At 35.2% G+C, this 22,838-nt stretch overlaps 6 protein-coding genes across 6 annotated transcripts; 5 read left to right on the top strand and 1 right to left on the bottom strand.

The window, feature by feature from the left end:
* Nucleotides 1-999: 999 nt before the first annotated feature.
* Nucleotides 1,000-2,071, top strand: LOC131597817 (uncharacterized). Its single transcript, XM_058870481.1, has 3 exons — nucleotides 1,000-1,214; nucleotides 1,295-1,952; nucleotides 2,045-2,071. Exons 1-3 carry the CDS (start codon nucleotides 1,000-1,002, stop codon nucleotides 2,069-2,071), a joined length of 900 nt encoding a protein of 299 aa, XP_058726464.1.
* A 314-nt stretch (nucleotides 2,072-2,385) lies between these two features.
* On the bottom strand, nucleotides 2,386-4,529 carry LOC131597815 (protein MAIN-LIKE 1-like). The gene is made up of 5 exons (XM_058870480.1): nucleotides 4,523-4,529; nucleotides 4,351-4,441; nucleotides 3,928-4,129; nucleotides 3,154-3,831; nucleotides 2,386-3,036 (listed from the first exon to the last, which is right to left on the bottom strand). Exons 1-5 carry the CDS (start codon nucleotides 4,527-4,529, stop codon nucleotides 2,386-2,388), a joined length of 1,629 nt encoding a protein of 542 aa, XP_058726463.1.
* A 9,021-nt stretch (nucleotides 4,530-13,550) lies between these two features.
* Nucleotides 13,551-16,267, top strand: LOC131597814 (uncharacterized). The gene is made up of 2 exons (XM_058870479.1): nucleotides 13,551-14,078; nucleotides 15,989-16,267. The coding sequence occupies exons 1-2, from the start codon at nucleotides 14,001-14,003 to the stop codon at nucleotides 16,265-16,267; spliced, it is 357 nt and encodes a 118-aa protein (XP_058726462.1). The 5' UTR covers nucleotides 13,551-14,000.
* A 403-nt stretch (nucleotides 16,268-16,670) lies between these two features.
* Nucleotides 16,671-17,305, top strand: LOC131599625 (probable peptide/nitrate transporter At3g43790). The gene is made up of 4 exons (XM_058871917.1): nucleotides 16,671-16,812; nucleotides 16,900-17,007; nucleotides 17,092-17,136; nucleotides 17,219-17,305. Exons 1-4 carry the CDS (start codon nucleotides 16,768-16,770, stop codon nucleotides 17,303-17,305), a joined length of 285 nt encoding a protein of 94 aa, XP_058727900.1. The 5' UTR covers nucleotides 16,671-16,767.
* A 181-nt stretch (nucleotides 17,306-17,486) lies between these two features.
* On the top strand, nucleotides 17,487-18,176 carry LOC131597813 (uncharacterized). Its single transcript, XM_058870478.1, has 3 exons — nucleotides 17,487-17,560; nucleotides 17,652-17,805; nucleotides 18,027-18,176. Exons 1-3 carry the CDS (start codon nucleotides 17,487-17,489, stop codon nucleotides 18,174-18,176), a joined length of 378 nt encoding a protein of 125 aa, XP_058726461.1.
* Nucleotides 18,177-20,510: 2,334 nt separating this feature from the next.
* On the top strand, nucleotides 20,511-21,523 carry LOC131597812 (UPF0481 protein At3g47200-like; the record flags this gene model as incomplete). The annotated part of the gene is made up of 1 exon (XM_058870477.1): nucleotides 20,511-21,523. A coding segment is annotated over one exon (972 nt), but the record flags the coding sequence as incomplete, so codon positions are not given.
* Between the last annotated feature and the right edge of the window lie 1,315 nt (nucleotides 21,524-22,838).

Below are 22,838 nucleotides of genomic sequence, written 5' to 3'. Positions count from 1 at the left end.
CTAGAGTATACTGATCCACACGATCACTCTAGTTACAACCTGCTTAGATAACCTCTAAGACTTCCTAGAGTATTCTGATCCACACGATCACTCTAGTTCCTTACAACTTAATGTAATCAATTCTAAGAGTATTACAATTGCTTCTTAAAAGCTATAATCACAAACTGTGATATTTCTCTTAACGTTTAAGCTTAATCTCACTAATATATTACAACAGCAATGTAGTGAGCTTTGATGAAGATGAAGATTCTGAGCTTTGATTTGAACAGCGTTTCAGCAAGTTAATATAAGTTGTTTTGGTGCAGAATCGTTAACCTTGCTTCTCATCAGAACTTCATATTTATAGGCGTTGGAGAAGATGACCGTTGAGTGCATTTAATGCTTTGCGTGTTCCGTACAGCATCGCATTTAATGTTATACGCTTTTGTCAACTACCTCGAGCCTTGTTCACGCTGTGTCTACTGACGTAGCCTTTAGTAGCTTTTAACGTTCCTTTTGTCAGTCAGCGTAGCTTGCCACTTGTACTTTCTTCTGATCTGATGTTTGTGAATACAACGTTTGAATATCATCAGAGTCAAACAGCTTGGTGCAAAGCATCTTCTGATCTTCTGACCTTGAAGTGCTTCTGAGCGTGATACCATCAGAACTTCAGTGCTTCTGTTCTCTTGTTCTTCTGATGCTTCCATAGACCCATGTTCTGATTCTGCTTCGACCATCTTCTGATGTCTTGCCAGACCATGTTCTGATGTTGCATGCTGAACCATTTGAGACAAAGCTTCTGAGCGCTGAATTATGCGTACTCTTTATATATAATTCCTGAAAGGGAATTGCATTGGATTAGAGTACCATATTATCTTAAGCAAAATTCATATTATTGTTATCATCAAAACTAAGATAATTGATCAGAACAAATCTTGTTCTAACACGCATAACTTGCTATGTCGTTTTCATATTAACAAAAATGTTGGGATGAAATGCAAGGAATATGTGATGAAAGACATGCAAGAGACGATAGGCACATTGTGGAAAGATGTTGTATGGGCTAGTAACGAGGTTGAGTATGGTGTACGGTTGCAATATCTTGAACAAGCATGCTTTGCTTGTAATGATTTCCTCGATTACGTGAAGAACACTTGGTTGATCCCACATAGGCAAAGATTTGTAGGCGCATGGATTAATCGAGTGCTTCATTTTGGTAACACCACGACAAATAGGTATGTCATAATTCTTAAATTTTTTATTATGTATTAATTTTTAAAGTAATATTTTTTTATACTTTCTTTGTATATTTTAGGGTTGAATCTGCACATTGGAAGCTAAAGCAGATGATAGGAAACAGCCTCGGTGACATGGTCAAAGTTTGGGAAGCTATGAATTCTAACCTAAAAATCCAAATAGGTAACATTCGAGCTTCGTTTCAAAAAAGTTTTTATGAGGTTGAGCACGCACACATTAGTCCATTTTATGATAATTTGCGTGGTTCAGTATCGAGAGCTGCTTTGAGACGCATTGCAGAAGAGTTATTGAGGCTTGATTATGTGTTAAATAGTAGGGAAATCTGTGGTTGTACTATGAGAACAAGTTATGGGCTACCTTGTGCTTGTGAGATGGGAAGATTGATTGCTGTTGGAATCCCATTACAGATAAAAAGTGTTCATCTTCAATGGAGGATACTATCTATGGAAGGTGACTTGCCTTTAGATGAGGAAGCTGGTTCGGAGGTGGATATGAGTAATGCAATTGATGAATTGGGGAGAAGGTTTAAATCATTAGATGTTGTTGGAAAAAGAGCATTGAAAAGTAGGGTTTGTGAAATTGCATATCCCACAACAACTTCATTGTGTCCACCACCTGAGAAAATAAAAACTAAAGGCGGAGTGAAGAGGAAAGGGAAGAAACCAGTTGGGTATGATGTTTATCCTTCCATCAACGTCCATGCTCCAGTTTTCACGGTACGAGATTTTACTCACAAGTCGGTTATCAGTTTCTGGCAATGCTTCATTCACCCAACTTTTCAGTGCCTCAAGTCTCTCGCAATCTTCAGGTATTGGAAGCTTCATGGGATCCTTAGTTCCCGTATAGTAAACAATTGTGTCAACCATAAAATTATAAAAAGACATTCTGAAAAAATAGGATATTTTTTCTCAACACCAGGAGAACCTATTTATAGGCCATCAATGCAATCTTATCCACACAACACAATCCACTAACTCTGCAATCTTATCCAAATAAAATCTTATCCAAATAATATAAAAATAAAATATACCATAAAATGTAAAGTAGAATATACCATAGAATATACCATAAAATATACCATAAAATCTAAAGTAGAATATACCATAAAATATAAAATAAAATATAAAATAAAGTACAATCATAAAATAGTCAATGCTCATGGGCGATGCGTAACACCTCAAATAAATCAGCATATGTGACATCATCCTCCTCTGCCTCTACCTGCCGGAGATAACGGTGAACCAATGTGGAGGCACGAGCCCAATCCGGATCAGCTGGTCCTGCCTCAAAGACAGGAACTGCAACCTCTCTACGCGCACTAGGTGGGGGAGGCACCACCTGAGGATGCGACACGCGATAATACCACTCTAAATATCCATCAACCGTCTCATGAGGGTATCCCACTGGCCGTGTATCTCTAATCACATCTGTCACGCTCTGGACATAGGCAATCCACTCCACAGCAATCTCATCATTGCTGAGCGTATCAGCAGGAGGTGCAGGCGGAATATACTGACAATAACCAAACTGCCGAAGACACCTGTCAGGTAAGTATGGCACATGTAACTCACCCCAAACGAGAAAACCTCTGTACAGAGATAGCTCATTAAAAGCTCGATGAGGTCTACGATCCTCGAATGGGCGCCATATGACATCTATAGGTGTCAGCTGGTCCAATATCGGTCTATACGCATCCACCTTGATGGCTCCTTGCCTGTAGGACCATCTCATCGCCCGCGGAAGACCAAGGTTCTCAGATGGCCGCCAGTTTTCTCCTTTCCTTCCTAGTGTAGGAAAGTACTCATGTATCCAACACAGTTAACAATATAAATAATATAAATAATATATATATATATTAAATAATATAAATAATAATATATGAATTAACATACAATTAATTAAAAATAACATAAATACCTGTAGCAGAGTAGGATATCCACGGAGCTGCTTGCAACTAAACATAGATGCATCCCCAAGGTGGCGATAAAGAGTGACCAGGGCAGCAGATGCCCAACTATAGTGACTGAGCCCACGTAGGTCTTTAAATAGTGGCAAATACCGGGCCTCAACCAAAGTAAATGTCTTATCTACAAAAATGATAGAACCTACCAACATCATCAGATATGCCCTGGTCGCGAAGGCCCAACTACCAGCAGCACGGTACTCCACAAATCTATCGTACAACCACTGCAGTGAGTAATAAGCTCCCCTGCATGAACGCACATGCTCAGCCATGGCACGTCTATCCACTCCCAATAACTCGCAGCCAAGATCAACAGTCACCTCCTCTATGACGTGCTCATTAGAATACCAGAACATACCCCCAATAGGCAAATCCAGCAGGCAGGCAACATCATCCAATGTAATCGTCATCTCACCAAATGGCATGTGAAATGACGATGTCTCAACATGCCACCTCTCCACAAATGCTGAGACGGGGTTAACGTCTATCTTGGTCAGGCTAGTTCTCTGAAGAGAAGCCAGACCTGACTCCCTCACGATAACCTCAATCTCTGGTGGGAGAACCATAGGCACTCTATCCTGGAGCTTCGTCCCATGTCCTGCGACTTTAAGCTCCTTTTTAGGACCTCTTTCCTGAAAATTAATAAAGAAATCACATTAGATTATATAATAAAGAATTATTTTTAAAATAAATAAATTTATTTTACTTAATTAATTAATTTTACTTACCTGTCCGTACCATAAACGGCGAGCAACATGGTCTTGGTAACGAACAAGTAAAGATAGATCTGATGGTCCACCAGGATATCCAACTGGCTGTGGTGGCTGCGGTGGTGGCTGTGCTGGCTCTTGAGGTGGGTTAGAGGGACCAGCTTCGTCGCGGCGGCGGCGGGTATGTGGCCTCCCGTCTGGTCCTAATATACTCATTTTCCTGAAAAAAAATTAAAAAAAAACAAAAAAAAAACAAACCGGAACACTCAACAAAAGCCATCCGGTGGAGATGGCAACAAACCGGAACAGCTTACAAAAGCGTTCCGGTGTGAAGCAAAACAAACCAGAAGAGTTTGTAGAAGCGTTCCGATAAAAAATTCTGCAAACCGGAACAGTTTCCAAATCCGTTCCGGTGATGATTTTGCAAACCGGATCCCTTACCAAATGTGTTCCGGTTTGGGAGATTTGTGAACCGGAAGAGTTCTATGGAGCGTTCCGGTGTGTGTTTCGCAAAGAGAAAGGAGAGTGTATGCTTCAAAATAGTAAAAAGTTGAAAATGAGAAAAATTTTACTTGGATAATTTCGTCCAAAAAATTTGATTGTAGGGGTATACGGGCCATTGTAGGGGTAGAAAGTAATTTTTTCGAGACCAAAGTATCAATTTGTTCATGTCTTTTGGTCTCATGTTGTAGTATTTATATTGTATTGGTTATTAGTTTATATTATCTATTTGAGATTTTGGTGGCACGTGGTCAAGTATCCATATATTGAAGACGTGTGGAGAGATATCAACATAAGCAGGTTTTCATTTCAGTGTGTCAAGCTGTGAACCCATTGTAAGGTACAAAGTTCTACTATGTAGTTTCCTTTGATACCTATCATATAGCTAACAAGAGATAATATACTAAAAAAAACTTAATTTAAATAACTACTAAATTAATTTAAAATTCGTACATTGGTTTAAATGAGGTAGAAATATTTCTTAGATTCATAAGTTTTTTTTTTTTTTTTTTTTTAATTTTGGTCTACATACGAATATTGCTTAAATATTATTTTAATATGATATTGTAAAATAATCAACTTATTTAATTTATTATTTTTTTGGATTAGTTTTAATGAAAGAATATGTGATTTTTTTTTGGTATTGATATGTTTACACTTTAATGTAATGTATGTTACTAATCCGTGTTGATGGAATTTATTTGAAAGAATTTATCAACTGTATTTAATTTATTTTAATTAACTCTTCAAGATACAAGATAGTTGATGAAAACAACTTATAGGTTAATTTTAGGAAAATGGAGGCAAAACCAAATGGTTGTGTGGGTGAATTGAAGAATGAACTGAATGAAATGCTTAAAGGAGTGGTTGTTCCAGAATTGTCCGGAATCCATGAAAAATGCATCTACAAAGTACCACCAAGAATTCGTCAAGTTAATCCACAAGCTTTTACACCTCAAATTATTTCCATTGGTCCTTTAATAACTGATGAAAATAAAGAGCAAATTAACACAGGCAGATGCATAAACTAGTCTGATCATGAAGCCTCACGTGTGCATGGTTACTATCATATAATCTTCACGTGTGCATGATGGTAGTTAGTTAGTTAGATTGAGTGACGTGGCATTAGCTAACTATATATGTACCATACTGTGTAACCGTTTTCAGTTAGAGAAAATAATGAAGATCACTCTTTCTTCTCCACCTTTATCAATTTTCGTTCATTGTTTTTCCTCCATTGATGGAGTTCTTAGATTGCTTTGATGGTATCAGAGCCTGGTTTAAGATCCGGTGGGCCACCTTCTATGGTTTCCGCTATCGGGCCACCCACCATTTATTTCCACGCTTCAGTTGTCTAGTCCTGGGCGTGAGGGGGTGTGTTAAGAGTCCCACATCGGACAATATATGGCCTGAACATGTCCTTATAAGTGGGGGGCAATCCTCACCCTACAAGCCGGTTTTGTAGGGATGAGTTAGGCCAAACCCACACTTCTTAACATGGTATCAGAGCCTGGTTAAGTTAGTTACTCATCACATTTGTTTTTCCATAGATTGGTATGATACATATACTGAGATAAGTCCTATCACTGTTAACTTACCAAATGGGAATTCTATTATAGCTTCAGTTTCAGGCAATGTGAAACTTTCAGAATTGCTTACTATTCAAAATGTGCTTTATTTGCCACAATTTGAAGTCAATCTAATATCTGTGTCAAAGCTTTGTAGAGAGCAGGATTGTAATCTTGTTTTTAGTACTGATGGCTGTATGATACAGGGAAAGAAGGATTTGAAGAGGATTGGTTTGGCTAAAGAGCTCAATGGACTATATCACTTGGATGCAAGAAGGACCAATGATGTAGGTCTTGTTTCTAGTGTGTTTGTAAATAAGAAAGTTGTAAATGAAACAAAGGTGCCACCTAGTGTATTGTGGCATCTTAGACTAGGACATCTCTCTTTTGATAGAATGAGTTGTATGAGTAAAATGTACAGTTACATTCCTAGTGGTATTCATGGTGCATGCGATGTTTGTCAGCAAGCAAGACAGAAAATTCTGCCATTTCCCATCAGTAATCATAATGCAAATAAAGTTTTTGAACTTGTGCATTTAGATATTTGGGGACCCTTTAATACTCCTTCTGTTCATGGTTATAGATATTTCTTAACTATTCTTGATGACTGTAGTAGGCATGTGTGGGTGGTAATGCTTAAAACTAAGTCTGAAGCATCACATAAAATCAAAGATTTTATTAACATGGTAGAGACACAGCATGAGTCCACAGTTAAGATTGTCAGGAGTGACAATGGTGTTGAGTTGGCCATGCCCGTGTATTATGCTTCTAAGGGAATAATTCATCAAAAGAGTTGTGTGTACACTCCACAACAAAATGGTAGAGTTGAAAGACGACACCAACACATTCTAAATATCAGCCGTGCACTCATGTTTCAATCTGGATTGGCAAAAGAATACTGGTCCTACGCGGTTCTTCATGCAGTTTTTCTTATGAATAGAATTCCAACAAAGATCCTGAATAATAGGTCGTCTTATGAGGTGTTATATGGCTCTGCCCCAGACCTCAGTTCTTTAAAGGTGTTTGGTTGCCTGGGTTATGCCTCGACTTTACCAAACAATCGACACAAATTTGATGCAAGAGCACGCAAGTGTGCTTTCTTGGGTTACAAGCCAGGTATGAAAGGTTTTATACTTGTGGATGTTATTGATCATGACATTCTTGTATCTCGCAATGTGAAGTTCTATGACCTTGAATTTCCATTCAAAACTCTTGGTAATGATGATATTCCAACAGATATTTACCTTGACCAGGATGGTATTGATTGTCCTGAGCATAATTCTGCCCACTCTACTTCTTATTCTGACCAAGGGCAAACTTATTCACCATCAGTTTGTGACTTGGCTATTCCTCATAGTAATGATGCCTCTCCTATAGTGGAATCTGCTCCGGTTCCACCTCTTTCCAGCATTGAACCTCAAAATACCTCTCCTATTTCTTCTTCATCTGAATTGTCATTCACATCAGATGATGTAGCCACTCTTTCTAAACCTTCATCACCACCATCCACCAATACTCCTTCCCACCTTGCATCCAGAAAATCCCTTCGAGTTGCAAAGCCTCCTAGTCATCTTAAAGACTATGTTTGCAACTCCTATACTTCTCCATCATGCTCTTATCCTCTCACTGATTCTATCTCCTATTCTGGAATTTCTCCTAAGCATAAGGCATACATCATGGCATTAGCTTCTGAAGTTGAACCTTCAAATTTTCTCACTGCTTCTAAGGATCCTCGCTGGGTTGCAGCTATGGACAAAGAAATTGAAGCCCTGAACAGCAATAACACATGGGAGTTTGTGGATCTGCCACCTAATGCTATTCCCATTGGAAACAAGTGGGTTTTCAAAATTAAGAGGCATGCAGATGGTTCTATTGAACGGTTTAAGGCGCGTCTTGTGGCTCAAGGTTTTAATCAGACTGAAGGGTTAGATTATTTCGAAACCTTCTCTCCTGTAGCCAAACTTTCAACTGTTCGTGTGCTCCTAGCCTTAGCTGCCATTCACGGGTGGCATTTACATCAACTAGACGTAAATAACGCCTTCCTACATGGTGACCTACATGAGGCAGTCTACATGAAAGTGCCCAATGGTGTGTCTTCTCCAAAACCTGGCCAGGTGTGTAGACTAATCAAGTCTTTATATGGCTTAAAGCAAGCTAGCCGGCAATGGTTTGAAAAGTTAACAACGTTTCTTCATGCTCAAGGTTTTGTTCATGCCCATGCAGATCACACGTTATTTACTAAATCCTCTCCTACTTCATTTACAGCTCTCCTCGTGTACGTTGATGACATAATCTTGGCAGGCACTTCCCTCACAGTTTTTGAAGAATTAAAAGCTGCGTTGGACCACACATTTCACATCAAGGACTTAGGTCAACTGAAGTTTTTTCTTGGGCTCGAGGTTGCACGTTCATCCAATGGCATTACTCTTTGCCAAAGAAAATATTGTTTGGAGTTACTCCATGATTCAGGTCTTAGTGGCTGCAAGCCTGCTTCAACTCCTTTAGATGCCTCCACTCGTCTTCATCAAGACAACAGTTCTGCTTTCACGGACATCACTGCTTATAGACGTTTGGTTGGAAGATTGCTCTATCTCACCACAACCAGACCTGATATTGCTTATGCCACTCAGCAATTGAGTCAGTTCATGAGTGCTCCTACTGAAGTTCACCACCGGGCTGCTCTACATGTGCTTCGTTATCTCAAAAGATCACCTGCACGTGGCATTTTCTTGCCCAAAGCTTCAAGTCTTCAAATTTTAGGATTTAGTGATGCTGATTGGGGAGGCTGCATTGACACACGACGCTCTATTACAGGTTATTGCTTCTTTATTGGCCAATCGCTCGTGTCTTGGAAGTCTAAGAAGCAAGCCACCGTTAGTTGTTCTTCTGCTGAGGCAGAATACCGTGCACTTGCTTCAGCAACTCGCGAACTCCAATGGCTATGTTTTCTTCTTCATGATTTGCACCAACATCCGTCTCGTTTGCCTGTTCTTTATTGTGACAATCAAAGTGCTTTACATATCTCTGCCAATCCCGTGTTCCACGAACGGACGAAACATCTTGACATTGATTGTCACTTGGTTAGGGAGAAACTGCAGGCTGGTCTTATGCGTTTACTCCCGGTTACTTCGCAACAACAAGCTGCAGATGTGTTCACAAAGTCCCTTGGCCCACGTCCTTTCTTTGATTGTATCTCCAAGCTTGGTTTGGTTGATATCTACCAGCCTCAAGCTTGTGGGGGGGTAATAACTGATGAAAATAAAGAGCAAATTAACACAGGCAGATGCATAAACTAGTCTGATCATGAAGCCTCACGTGTGCATGGTTACTATCATATAATCTTCACGTGTGCATGATGGTAGTTAGTTAGTTAGATTGAGTGACGTGGCATTAGCTAACTATATATGTACCATACTGTGTAACCGTTTTCAGTTAGAGAAAATAATGAAGATCACTCTTTCTTCTCCACCTTTATCAATTTTCGTTCATTGTTTTTCCTCCATTGATGGAGTTCTTAGATTGCTTTGATCCTTTTCACAATCCACTTGGTTCAAGTAGTGACAACATTTTGCACAAAATGGAACAACTCAAACTCAGCTATATATCTCAAAGGATATCTAAATAGAACAAATCTTTCTCTGGATGTTTTAGTTTTCAAATTTCAAGAATGGGAAAACAAAATCAGAAGTTGTTATGAAGAGATTTTTAGCTTTGACAGCAATGAATTCTTAAGAATCATTATCATTGATGCATGCTTCATAATTGAACTTTTTCTTAGAATTTGTGAATACAGAAACTGGATGGAAAATGACCCTATATTTCTAAGACCTAGGTTACTTAACAACATTATAAATGACTTAATACTCCTTGAAAATCAGCTACCTTTTTTCGTTCTTGAAGATATATACGAATTAGCTAGTAATAGTATAAACCTTGAACCATTTCTTACAATTACTACTCGCTGTTTTAGACCATTCCTTACAATTTCTTACAAGATAAGTCCAGTAGAGTGTTGTCCAACTCCAAAACACTTCACAGATCTTCTAAGAATATTTTTGCTGTCGATGCCTTCATCATTTGATTCTGTACCAAATGAAATGGAAGAAACATTTGCTAGTCAATTATCAGAAGCAGGAAGAATGAAAATAAAATCTGGACCAGTAAACAGTGTGAGTGAATTATTAGAAGCAGGATTAGTATTTGAAGAAAGTGAAAGTAAATGCTTACTTGACTTGAATTTTGATGATAAGGGTGTCTTGAAAATGCCATTTTTTCATGTCGATGATGGAACAGAGATATACATGAGGAATATATTAGCATTTGAAGAATGCCACATTTCAGATCAAGATTCATGTTACATTTCTCAGTACTTAAGTATCTTACATTTTCTTATTAACACAGAAAAAGATGTGAGCATCTTGGTTGATAAGAAAATTATTGTGAATTGGATGGGTGATGCTAATGCAGTGGCGGCAATGGTTAACAATCTTTGCAAAAATGTTTCAATGCCTACGCTGAATTCAAAATATAAGTCTGTATGCAAAAGGTTAAATCGTTTCTATGAAAACTCTAGAAATAAGTATATAGCTATATTTGTACATCAGTACTTCGACACTCCATGGAAAGCAGCATCTAGTGTAACTGCTTTATTGCTGCTTTTGTTAACTCTCATCCAGACTGTATGTTCAATTATCTCACTCTAATGTACTGCTGTAATTTGTTCAGTCCAAGACTTTGTTGTTTTCTTTTTTAATGTAATGGAGAATTCATATAGTTGTTAATATAGTTTTTGTTGGATTTCGGTTCTAGATTTAATATTTTTTAGATATATAGTTTTTTTGTTTTTGGTAAACATCTTAACTAAATATAACAACTCAAATCTATGAGTTAAAGTTTCTTTTTTAAAATGGATAAAGCACAAGAGGTTCATTATTATCATAAAAGAAAAAGTTTTGTTAAGAAGAAATCATATACTCCTAGATATAGAAACAACTTTGTACCTACTTGCTTTTATTGTGGTATTGTTGGCCATACACCTAATGCTTGCTATGTTAGAAACTTTAGTGTGGCAAGTGGTCATTATGTGTGGGTTAAGAAAGGAACTAACTATGATGGACCCAAAGCACATTGGGTACCAAATCAAACATAATTTGTTTTGTAGGTTTGCTTGAGGACCACCTACAATTTATGGTGTTTTTGACAAGTGGTGGTTCTAAGCATTTGATGGGAGACATATACTAACTTTCAAATCTAGTTCTAAAGTCCAAGAGTTATTTCAAATATAGGGAATACCTTAAAGGAAGAATTCTTGGTATAGACAAAGTTGAAATACTAACTTTCACATCCATTAATGATATACTTTATGTTGAAGGACTAAAGCAAAATCTTCTTAGAAAAATTCAACTTTGTGACAAATGCTTCAAGTTCATTAAGGATGAATATTTGATGAAGCCACTCATGAGGTAAAACTCATAGGTAAAATAGTTAGTAATATTTTTCATGATTTATTTAGATAATTTATCTTTTTCCCATCCTTTTTGCTAATGACAAAGGGGGAGAAGATAAATGCATGTGTATGTGTATGCTTGTCTCTAACTTTTGCAATCATAAAGAAGTCAAATTATCTATGAATCAAGGGAGGTCTTTGATCAGGGGGAGTTATCAAAGATAGGGGGAGCATTCACATAAAGGATTCACATTCACATAAGAGATTCAAGCATTCCAACTTTCAATTGTTTGTCATCATCAAAAGGGGGAGAATGTGAAGTCAAGACTTTCAATCCAATGTGTTTTATTGAAGACAAAATGAATGTCAAATAATCATATTAAAAAGTATGGAAAAAGGCTTCAAGAACAATGTATCAATTCAAGTGTTCAAGACTCATCATGTGTGAAAGCTAGCATCAAGGAATTCAAGAATCATATTTTGAAGACTAACATTGATCTTGATTTATTGAGGTATAAGCATGCAATTTATGTTGATAACTTAGTGCTCAATATTTTCCATAATTCACTTGCATGCATAAGTCATTTATGTTAAAGTTCTCAAATTATCATGCATCAAAATATTTGACTCAAATGCATAAAATGCTTATTTTTTATCATGTATTATATATTATTTTTCATGTTTGAACCATGATAAATTACTTTCAAATATGATATATTTACATGGATAAATCAATAGATAATTACTTAAGGTTGGTTTAAATATTTAGACAATTCTTTAAATAATTTTTATTTTTCAAACATGCAGATTTTGGTAAATTATGGCGTTTTCAGCCGCTGTAATAGCACTAAAAACCGCCATAATTTACACCGGTCTGAAACAGTGTTTTATTTGAATTTTGAAATTTCCTGAAAACTTTTTAAGTCAGGTAACCGTTGGAACCGACTTAAAAAGTACTGTACGAATTTAATAAAAAACAGCAACTTTTTAACACCTTTTCATGCACTCTTCATGAAACCTTTTCTTTTTAAATTGACATTTTTTCATGATATTTTTTCATGACTTCACCACGGTTCATAAAGGTGTTATGCTTTTATAAATACATTAAATTTAAAATTACAATTCACCTCTTCCATTGCAATTTAACATCATATCTTTTTACTCAAATTTTCAAACAATGTTCTTAATATTTCATAAAGAATTTTCTACATTATGTTCATAACATTCTAGAAAATTCATATAATTCTCATAAACACTTGAGCACTATATTTTCATCATAAATTGCTTGTTTGGAAGAGAAGGTCAATCCTAGTGATTGATATATGTTTATCAACATTACTACTCAAATATATTTGGTTATTATCGACTTGCTATCCAGGATTGTTGGAAGCAAGGGTTTTTGATTAGTGAGAGGATTGTTCTTATAATCAAGTTAGTAAATCTAAGAGGATTGTTCTTAGTGGTTGAAATCTTGTTGTCCAGGATTGTTGGAAACAAGTGAGTCATTAAGGGAGGATTGTTTTCTTAATGTACTTAGTGAAAGTCTTGTGTAAGTCACAAACAATAGTAAAATCTCTTTCAGGTTGAAAGGGGACTGGAGTACTCTCGGATTGTAAGGGGAACCAGTATACATCGTTGTGTTCTTTACTTTTCCGCATTTACCACTTTCACAAATCATAACCAGAAAAGAAAGTACACTAATACAAAATTAACAATATAATTTTAAAATTTACACCCGATATAATAAAAACGGGTGTAAATAAAAAACACGATGGCACTTTTGTAATTAAAGTGTCAGTTTATGATTGATCATGTGAAAATATACACCCTATTTTTTAAAAACGGGTGTAAATTAAAAATATTATTATATTTGAATCTCTATTACTCCCGTTAAATTAAAAATCGGGTGTAAATTTAAATAGACTTAAAAAAAATATTTATTTTTATAACCCGAAATATTATTAACTAGTTAAGTAAATATTAATAAGGGAGTATTAATGAATAAAATATTAACCAAACCCAACTAATAAAATATTAATGTGCATATGTCACCCGTTAAAATATTAATGAATAAAACAATTTTTCAATCAACCAGTTTTCTAACCAAACCCAACGAAACCCATTTTTCAATCCATTCTCTGAACAATCAACGAAATCCAACGAAACTCAGCAATGGTGAAGGCAACGAAGCTCTCAGTTTCTTTCACGAAGCTAATGCTTGTACTCAACTTCCTGTGACGACATTGGTAGAGAAACGAAGCTCTCTTCTTCTCCAACACCGCACCGCTCTCTCACTCTCATTTTTTTGAAACTGAGAGGACATTAGTAAGGAAGAATTAGGGGTTTTATACTTTGAGCGACATTGGTAGCTGAAGAATTAGGGTTTTATATTTTGTTGATTTTGTTGTGCTATATTTCAGGTTGATTTTGTTGATTTTGAAAGTGTAGACTCAGAATGGATAGTTGGTTTTGTTGTGCTATATTTCAGGTTGATTTTGTTGATTTCAGGTTGATTTTGTTGTGCTATATTTCAAGTTGATTTTGTTGATTTCAGGTTGATTTTGTTGTGCTATATTATGCATCAAAGATGGGATAGGCTATCGCATCATCATCTTCATATGTCCTCAAGGTCTTTATATAAGTTTGAAAGAGAAGTAAGTTTCGGTTCAATTTCTCCTTTATCCTCTTAGACTTTTGGATTGTGCTTATAGTTGAATTTTTATATGCTGTGTCTATTCTTCATCACTAAGTAATTGTTCCATTTTCTGTTTGGTTGGGTTTAAAGAGGAAAGGTTCTGGAACTACTTAGAAATTGTCCTGAGAAGAACAAAGTCATTGTTATAACTGACAGAGTGGATTTTAGGTCTTGGGGATCTTGGTTGTCAAGTAATTTCTAATATGGTGAGTGTGGGATGTTGGATTAATGCAACTTTGTTTGCGGAGAAGGTTTCTAAGTCGTTGTTCCAGCTGCAGGCTGTTAAGTTGGATTCGCGGCAGGAGGATCGCTTCACTTAGCAGGCTGCTGGTCGCTGTTTAGGGTGGATAGGTTATGGAGGCCGCTGATCTGTGTTTTTTGGGTGCCCTATGGAAAACAATGGCGCCTAGTAAAGCGCTTATCTTAGGTTGGCGTTTGATTCTAAACAGGCTTCCTACGAGGGTGGAGTTGGCAAAACTTCGCGCTATTGTAGGTAATCATAATACAACTTCGCGCTATGAAGATATAGAGCACCTTTTCTTATCTTCTATGTTTCGAAACGGATTTGGCATGCGGCATGCGGCTGGATTGGTGCGACATTTCTCTTTGAGTCATGAATACTAATTATAAAATTACTGAAACAACTAATAAATATTTTGTAATGCACCAAATTAATGAGTCAAATTAATCATGAGACAATTCAAAGATTAAGGACCATTACTGGCTAGAGTTGAAAGGGAACGAACGGCGGTAAAAAGTAAATCACTTTATAATTCTCCATATTTTTGCATCTGCCATTTGCTATTTTAATACATGAAAATTGTTGAGATGCTTAGTTATCATTGAATCAATGAGTCTTTTTTTTGTTGTTTTAAATTTTAGATTCTCGATATAATCATGTGTATGTTACTGAAAAAGTTTTCTAAAAGACATTTAAATGACACAGTTTGAAGAGAAGTAGTTCTCCTTACAGTTAGTTGAATTCAAAGTGCTATTTATGGTTTACTATGTTTTTCCTTGGGGGAGGGGGGCTAATATTTGGATCTGTTCCTTCTAAGGATTAAACCAGAATGAATGGCAGTACAGAAACATAAACTTAATCATGTTTGTAGGTCCTAAAGTTATATCTATTTCTTGGTTTTTCCTTCCTTTAAGGCTTAAATTAAGTTTCTTGAGATGCGATTTTAGTTGAGGTTTGTTGTGATATTAGTTACGGAATTCTCAGTCTCCTTTTGTTTGTAACTCTGAAGTATAACTTTAAGAAAGTGTAGCTTAATATTCAGGGTCAGAACTTTCATATTGTAGTTGGTGCTTGAGTTGATGAGGTGAAGAAATGTCTAAAATTGACATAGGTATCACATTTCATTTTATTGATTGAGAAAATCTTTTTCCAGTTCAGTAGAACCCGAACATTTTTTCTCTCTTCATTTTCCTTTGGTAAAAACATGAACTACATGTATGGTTATTAATCAAAAGGTGGATCAAATATGATAAAGGTTTAGGATTTGAGACATTTGAGGCTGATATGATAGTCTGACACTGTATTTTCCTACCAGTTCACAAATTATACCCTTGTTCCCTTTATTTGGTGTTTTTTCTTCTTCATTGAAGTAGTTGTTTACATCTTAAAGGCATTTTTTGTTGTTGCTGTTTGTTTGATTTATACTTGTATTTCTGTTGGATGATTCAAATGGTGAATAACAGTGTCTGCATCTTTCGATACTGTTTTGTCGCGGCCGTTTTCCCGGTAACAAAACGTTTTTTAAAACCTTGGTTACCAGAAATATTGAAGGGTGTGTGTCTGTGTGACCTATTGGGAGAGATTTTTAAAATTTGTTGACATTTAAGTTGTGTTTCTTTGTGGGACAGGCTACACCTTTAATGGCAGGGATAGCTGTGGCTGCTGCAGCATATGCCGGTAAAGCTGGTATTCAGGCTTGGCAAGCATTCAAAGCTAGACGACCAGCATTGCGTAAATTTTATGAAGGCGGTTTTCAGCCTACTATGACTAGGAGGGAAGCAGCTCTCATACTTGGTGTTAGGTACTTTCATTTTTGTTTTCTAAGATTTGAAGGCATTGATTGTATGAAGGTCATCGAAACAATAATTTCAAGAAAAAACTGGCAAGATATTATTAGTTTTGTTTAATGAAAGAATGTATTATTGTTTGTCAACTTTTCTTTTGGATATGGATTCAAAAATTAAAATAAGACTTAAGAATATGGTAATGGGTCCAACAATATTCTGAAATCTGAATAACTTTGTTCCATGCAATCAACTAGGTACTACTAAATTATACATATACCAAAAAATCACTTTAGATTTTCTTCATCTTTCATTGGTTAAAGCACACATGTGAATAATAACTATAGTTCTGTTTTATTTTCCTATAAGGATATTTGATCAAACACTATAAAATACCTCAACTCTGTCATTCATGCGTTTGTGCACCTCTGCTTGCATTTGAAGGACTTCCTTTAGCTGAAGAGCACTGTTTCATTTGCAAAATATAATTAGTAAGTTGATTGAAAAGAAGAAATAACAATTTGTATTCCTATTATTACATAATAGACATTTTGTACAATTACTAACTTCTGAAGTTTTCAGGTCTAGCACTTGTGATCTATCAACTAACTCTATACCAATATATGGAAAAAGCTTGTGGACCTGTTGGAATTGCCAGAATCACAGGGGTTAGTTTAATCAGTTTCATCTCATTGTGGAACTTACTGAAATTCTGCATTTCACTTTTTGTCATTTGAATTATGTTTCATATGCAGATATTTTCAATACCACTTTTGCAAAGTTATCCGTTCATAGCAATGTTGTCAGGCATATCCTTATACATATTCATTAGTATTGGTTCCATTCTCAAGAATATTATATCTGTAAGTTCATTTCTTCATTTGGTGAGAAAGAGTTTTTTTCTATTACAAATTTGACTTATTGTATTTATTTTGATGGACTTATAGGTGACAATTACAACAGGTTTGTTCCTTGTACAAAACAGAGCAGTGGTAAGTATATTTCATTAACTGTTTTTGTTTCTACAGAGAGTTTGAAATTAGTTTTTGACAAAACTGTCAATTTGGAAAACAGGAACAAGAGCAAAGAGGGGCGGCTAATGGTATATCTATGACAGCTATGTCTCTATTCAAAGCTATTGGACCTGCTGCAGGTGGTTAAATGTGAGTTTTCCGCTAATTTCTTGCACGATTTCAATGCAGATCTTTCAAAAGATATTGCGAGTTACTTTTCTGTTTAAATATCTAGAGAGTTAACACAGAATTCATCTTTAATTTTCCTCTTATGATCTTGGTCAACACAGATTAAATTGGTCGCAAAAACGTAGTGATTTCGTTTTGAGATGTGTATCTTTGTTGCTGGAGCTAGGGAGGCATTGTTATGTGGTGTGCCGTCATTATTCATATCATTAGACTGGTTAGCTGATGATTCTGGACACTTGGTTTTTGGTTTCAACCAGGGTTTCATGCAAATGATTGTGAATTGGTGGTATCTTATCCTGTTATAGGAAGAAGGATGAAAGCCAAGAAACTGATTTCAAGGATGCAGTAGAAGTCTGTTTACCGTTGATAAATGCAGCTATTAGGGATATTGAAAAGGGAACTTTTCCCAAAGAGTGCTTTCTAAATATAGAAATTCCGAGGTCACCTTTGAGCAACAAGGTGTGTAAGTTTTATTATAAATCGGATGATTTTGTTTTTATATGTTTCATTGTGTTGTGAAAATGCTCTAGCCTCTAGGTTTTTGGTCATATATTGTACAATATCTAGTGTGCATGAAAGTATTCTAGTCGGCCATTGGAATTGGATGAACAAATGATTTCTTTGTTGTTCCTTTCTTGCATATTGTTAACACTGATGCAGTGGTATCCTTTTATTGACAGGGTTTCCAATTGACCAAGCAAAGTATGTGGAGATCCACTCCAAACTGGCTAGCTGTTTCAAATAGCCGCTATCAAACTGGTCATTTCTTGGCCAACCCACAAGGTGGCCTAGGTCTTCAGTTTGCACAGCTTGGCCGAGATGTAAATTGAATCATGTCTGTGTTTGTTGTCATGATGAAATGTCGTGAATGGAATTCTTTTTACTTGTTAGTTGTCTTGTATAAGATAAATTTTAACCGTGAATGGGATGTTCTCATGTTTTCCTTCAAATGTTTAGTGTGAAGACTTGTCAAGGATGTTCAGGCTATTTTCTAAAATACCCCGTGGCTTGGATCATGTATCTAGCATATTTAAGTAGGTTGGTGGCATTGAACTTATCTTTATTCTTTTCCTCCCTTTGATAATGTAAACATATTTAAAGTTCCGGGTTGTTGTCTGTTTCTGCTTTCTTGCTCGCACATCTTTATCTTTTTTCCCTCTTCCAAACATGTTACCACCGAAGGCATGACATTGGTGAAGCACGCCGAAGATGCTGCAAGTAACATTTAAGGTTATTTCTATAAATTTATAAGATAAAATTATGAAAAACAACTTAGGTGTGGACCTCAATGATATATATGTTGGACTCTAAACACTAAAGAAAACTACTTTTGGAAGGCAAATTGGTGAAAGTTTTGATCACCAGATCCAATTTCTCTCCTCTTGGCAGTCGAAGCCATTGAGAAATGGCTGTTATACAAGGGCCATTAGTGTTGTCTTAAGTACTTACTTACTATGCTAGTGTCTCGTTCTCCATCTTACAGTGTTGACTGTTGAGAGCACCTGGAATGGATCCCCTCAAAGTTTGTTTGAGAAACATTACGAACTATGAAGTAGTAGATGATATTACCGTCTGGGAATGGAACGGCCCTGCCTGGGATGAGGGAGCTGAATCATTCCAGTGGTTCTCGGATTATTTAGGAAAACCTAGTAAACTTGTCCGCTTCAATATTGGTAAATATCCATTCAAGCCATAGCAGAGATCTGGTAGCAAGTAGTCCAACCGATATTGGATATGTTTTGATACCATATTAGAATTTTATGTTTTGATATTGTAAAGTTAGAATGAATCCACTTATAAAGATATATTCAAACCATTATCTCATCTAATATAGAACTTTTAACATAGACTAAAATGGTTTTGTAGAATACATGATTATTACCAGGATTATGTTGAGGGACAGCAGCAAATCTTCTTCAGTGATGGTTATCAATATTCTTACTCGCATCTCAGGTCAGGTCAGCTACAGTTGAGAAACAAATTTGAAGTTTACTTATCGAAGTCTTTACTTTTTACTTTACATGCTTCTAGAGGAAACGATACCTATGAAATGTTTGAGACCCAAGCAAGTATAGATTTGTTCATGTCTTTTCATCTCCAAGCTTCTAGAGGAACAGATACCTATGAAATGTTTCAGACCCAAGTATCGATTCGTTCATGGCTTATCATTTCCAAGCTTCCTATGAAATGTTTGAGTCCCAAGTATCGATTCGTTCATGTCTTCTCATCTCCTATTTTAGTATTTATATCATTATACGTTACTAGTTTATTTAGATTATCTAATTGAGATTTTTGGTGGTACATGGTGCAGTTTCCTCGTTGAAGGTTGTGAACCATATTTTGAAGACTTGTGGAGAGATATCAAGATAAGCAGGTTTTCATTTCAGTGTGTCAGCGTTGTAAGGTACAAAGTTCTACTCGTATGATAAAGCCAACAGCAGATGATATACTAAAAAAAATTATTTTATTGGCTACTAAATTAATTTAAAATTCAAATAGTGATTTAAATAAGGTAGAAATATTTCTGATATATTCATAAGATTTTTTTAAAAAAATTTTGGTCTAAATATGGATATTGCTTAAATACTATTTTAATATGATTTTGTAAAATATTCAATTTATTTAACTTACTTTTTTGGGGTAGGTTTTAGTGAAAGAAATGTAATACAGTTTAATAACAATATGTGATTTTTTTTAGGTATTGATATGATAGGTTTAAACTATAATGTATGATACTAATTGGTATTGATAGAATTTATTTGAAAGAATTCATAAGTTGTTTTTAATTTATTTTCATTAACTCTTCAAGATAGTTAAACTTATAGGTTAATTTTAGGAAAATGGAAGCAAAACCAAATGGTTGTGTGGGTGAACTGAATGAAATGCTTAATGTAGTGGTTGTTCCAGAAATGTCTGGAACCCTTGAACAATGCATATACAAAGTACCACCAAGAATTCGCCAAACTAATCCACAAGCTTATACACCTAAAATTATTTCCATTGGTCCTTTTCACAGTCCACATGGTTCAACTAGTGATAACATTTTGGTTCAAATGGAAGAACTCAAACTCAAATATCTCAAAGGATTTTTAACGAGAACAAAGCTATCTGTGGATGATTTAGTTTTCAAATTTCAAAAGTTGGAAAATAGAATCAGAAGTTGTTATGCTGGGATTTTTAACTTTAACAGCAATGATTTCTTAAAAATCATTATCATTGATGCATGCTTCATAATTGAACATTTTCTAAGGGTTTTTAGACACAAAGATTGGATTGAAAGTGACCCTATATTACTAAAACCTTGGTTATGTAATGACATTGCATGTGACTTAATACTCCTTGAAAATCAGATACCATTTTTTGTTCTTGAAAATATATACAAATTAGCCAAAATAAACCTTGAATGCCCTTCATTTCTTCCACTTGCTACTCACTATTTTGTACCACTCAACCGACAAAACATAAATCCAGAAGCGTGTCCAACTCCAAAACACTTCACAGATCTTCTAAGAACATTTTTACTGCCGACACAGCCGTCATCATTTCATTCCGTAGAAGCAGAAAAGGTAAAAGAAATTGGACATGTATGCAGTGTGAGTCAATTATCAGAAGCAGGATTAGTCTTTGAAGCAAGTGAAAGTAAATGCTTACTTGACTTGAATTTTGATGACAAGGGTGTATTTAAAATGCCATGTTTTCATGTCGATGATGGAACAGAGTCATACCTGAGGAATATATTAGCATTTGAAGAATGTCACCTTTCACATCTAAGGTCATGTTATATTTCTCACTACATGTGTATGTTAGATTTTCTTATTAACTCAGAAAAAGATGTGAGCATCTTGGTTGATAAGAAAATTATTGTGAATCGGATGGGCGATGATAATGAAGTGGCTACAATGGTTAACAATCTTTGCAAAAATATATTACTACCTGAGGATCAACTGAATTCAAAATATAAGTCTGTATGTGATAGGTTAAATCGTTTCTATGAAAACCCTCTCAATAAGTATAAGGCTATATTTGTGCACGAGTACTTCAACACTCCTTGGAAAATAGCGTCTACTCTAACTGCTGTGTTGCTGGTTTTGTTTACTTTTATCCAGACTGTATGTTCAATCTACTCACTTTTTTAATGTATTGTTTTTTTATCAATGACTTTAATAATGTATTGGAAAGAATGACTCTTATTTTCTAACAAGTTACAAGTTGATACAGGATTGATGATTTTTTTTCATACCACTTTGTTTCAATTCACTTCACATTTTTCTATGTTTATCTGTTCTCATCCCACAGTCCAAATTTAATATTTTGACAAAGGTGTTGCAGAAATGATAATCACACCACATCTTACTCTCTTGTTCCTTTTTAAGGGTTGTTTTTTCATTCAAAAATGTTAGTATCTATTCTAAGATGCAATCCAAATTAATCCTAACAACAAGCCAATTCCTTGGTTTCATTCAAACCGTTGGGGTTCTTGCCAGAAACTTCACTATGCAGCAGTTATAAATAGGCATATATCTTTTTTTTTTTAATAAGCAATTGATTATAAAGCTCGCACTAGGGGTGCAACCCTTAAAAAAAAACGCTATAAAGCGTTAGAACAGGATATAGGTAGATGTGGGAATTCAGGATAGGTCCCGACTTTTTTAGAGACCCGGGGAAATAAAAAAAATGGACCCCTAACAAGAAATTGATTTTTTACTCGCCTTCAAAATGAAAAAGAATTCCGAAGATAAGATCAAAATTTCTAGACAACAAACACTGTCTCAAAGAAATGAAAGTGGCGTTTTCTCTTACTTCAGTTGCAGAAAACCAAGCCATATGACCAAGAAATTTAGGAATAAGCTTAAACAACGTCTTGACCTTAATACGCTTGTTTACCAGACTGGTAAAAAATTCTAACTAGTAAAAAATTTATTTCTATGATAAAAAAATAATAAATCAAAACACAAATGATAATGAATTTGATTTCATCATAAAAGTTTGATAATAAATTAATTAATTGTATCATAAACTTTTAAATCTTTAATTATATCATATAATCTCTAAAATTTATACTAAAATATATTAAAATAAAATTATAAGAGTTATAATAAATAACTATTGAAAATAAAATTTGATTAAAAATCTCAATTTAAAATTATAATTAAAAGTTGAGAAATATTAATTGTCACATATGTAAAAAAAGATAATTAAAAATATGAAAGGGGAGAGTTTCAAACTGATGACACTAAACTTTTAAAGGAAAGTCTTAACCGCGGAGGCACAAACAATGAATCATTGATAAACTTCGATCATAAATATATATTTTATTATTACAGTATTATAATTTTTAATTATACCTTCTAAATTGAAGTCCCTGTGTTTTTTGAGGCCCTGGCCCAAGGCAAACGCCTTGTGGGAACTAGACTAATGGATAGAGTCTATACGTCAACCAAATTTTGTTCATGTTAAATATTAAAATTGAAGCTAATGTCATATATTTATTA

This window comes from Vicia villosa, linkage group LG4, assembly GCF_029867415.1.
Source record: "Vicia villosa cultivar HV-30 ecotype Madison, WI linkage group LG4, Vvil1.0, whole genome shotgun sequence".
Taxonomy (NCBI): Eukaryota; Viridiplantae; Streptophyta; class Magnoliopsida; order Fabales; family Fabaceae; genus Vicia; species Vicia villosa.
Note: the sequence above shows the minus strand (reverse complement) of the source record. Positions and strands in the feature narration are given on the sequence as shown.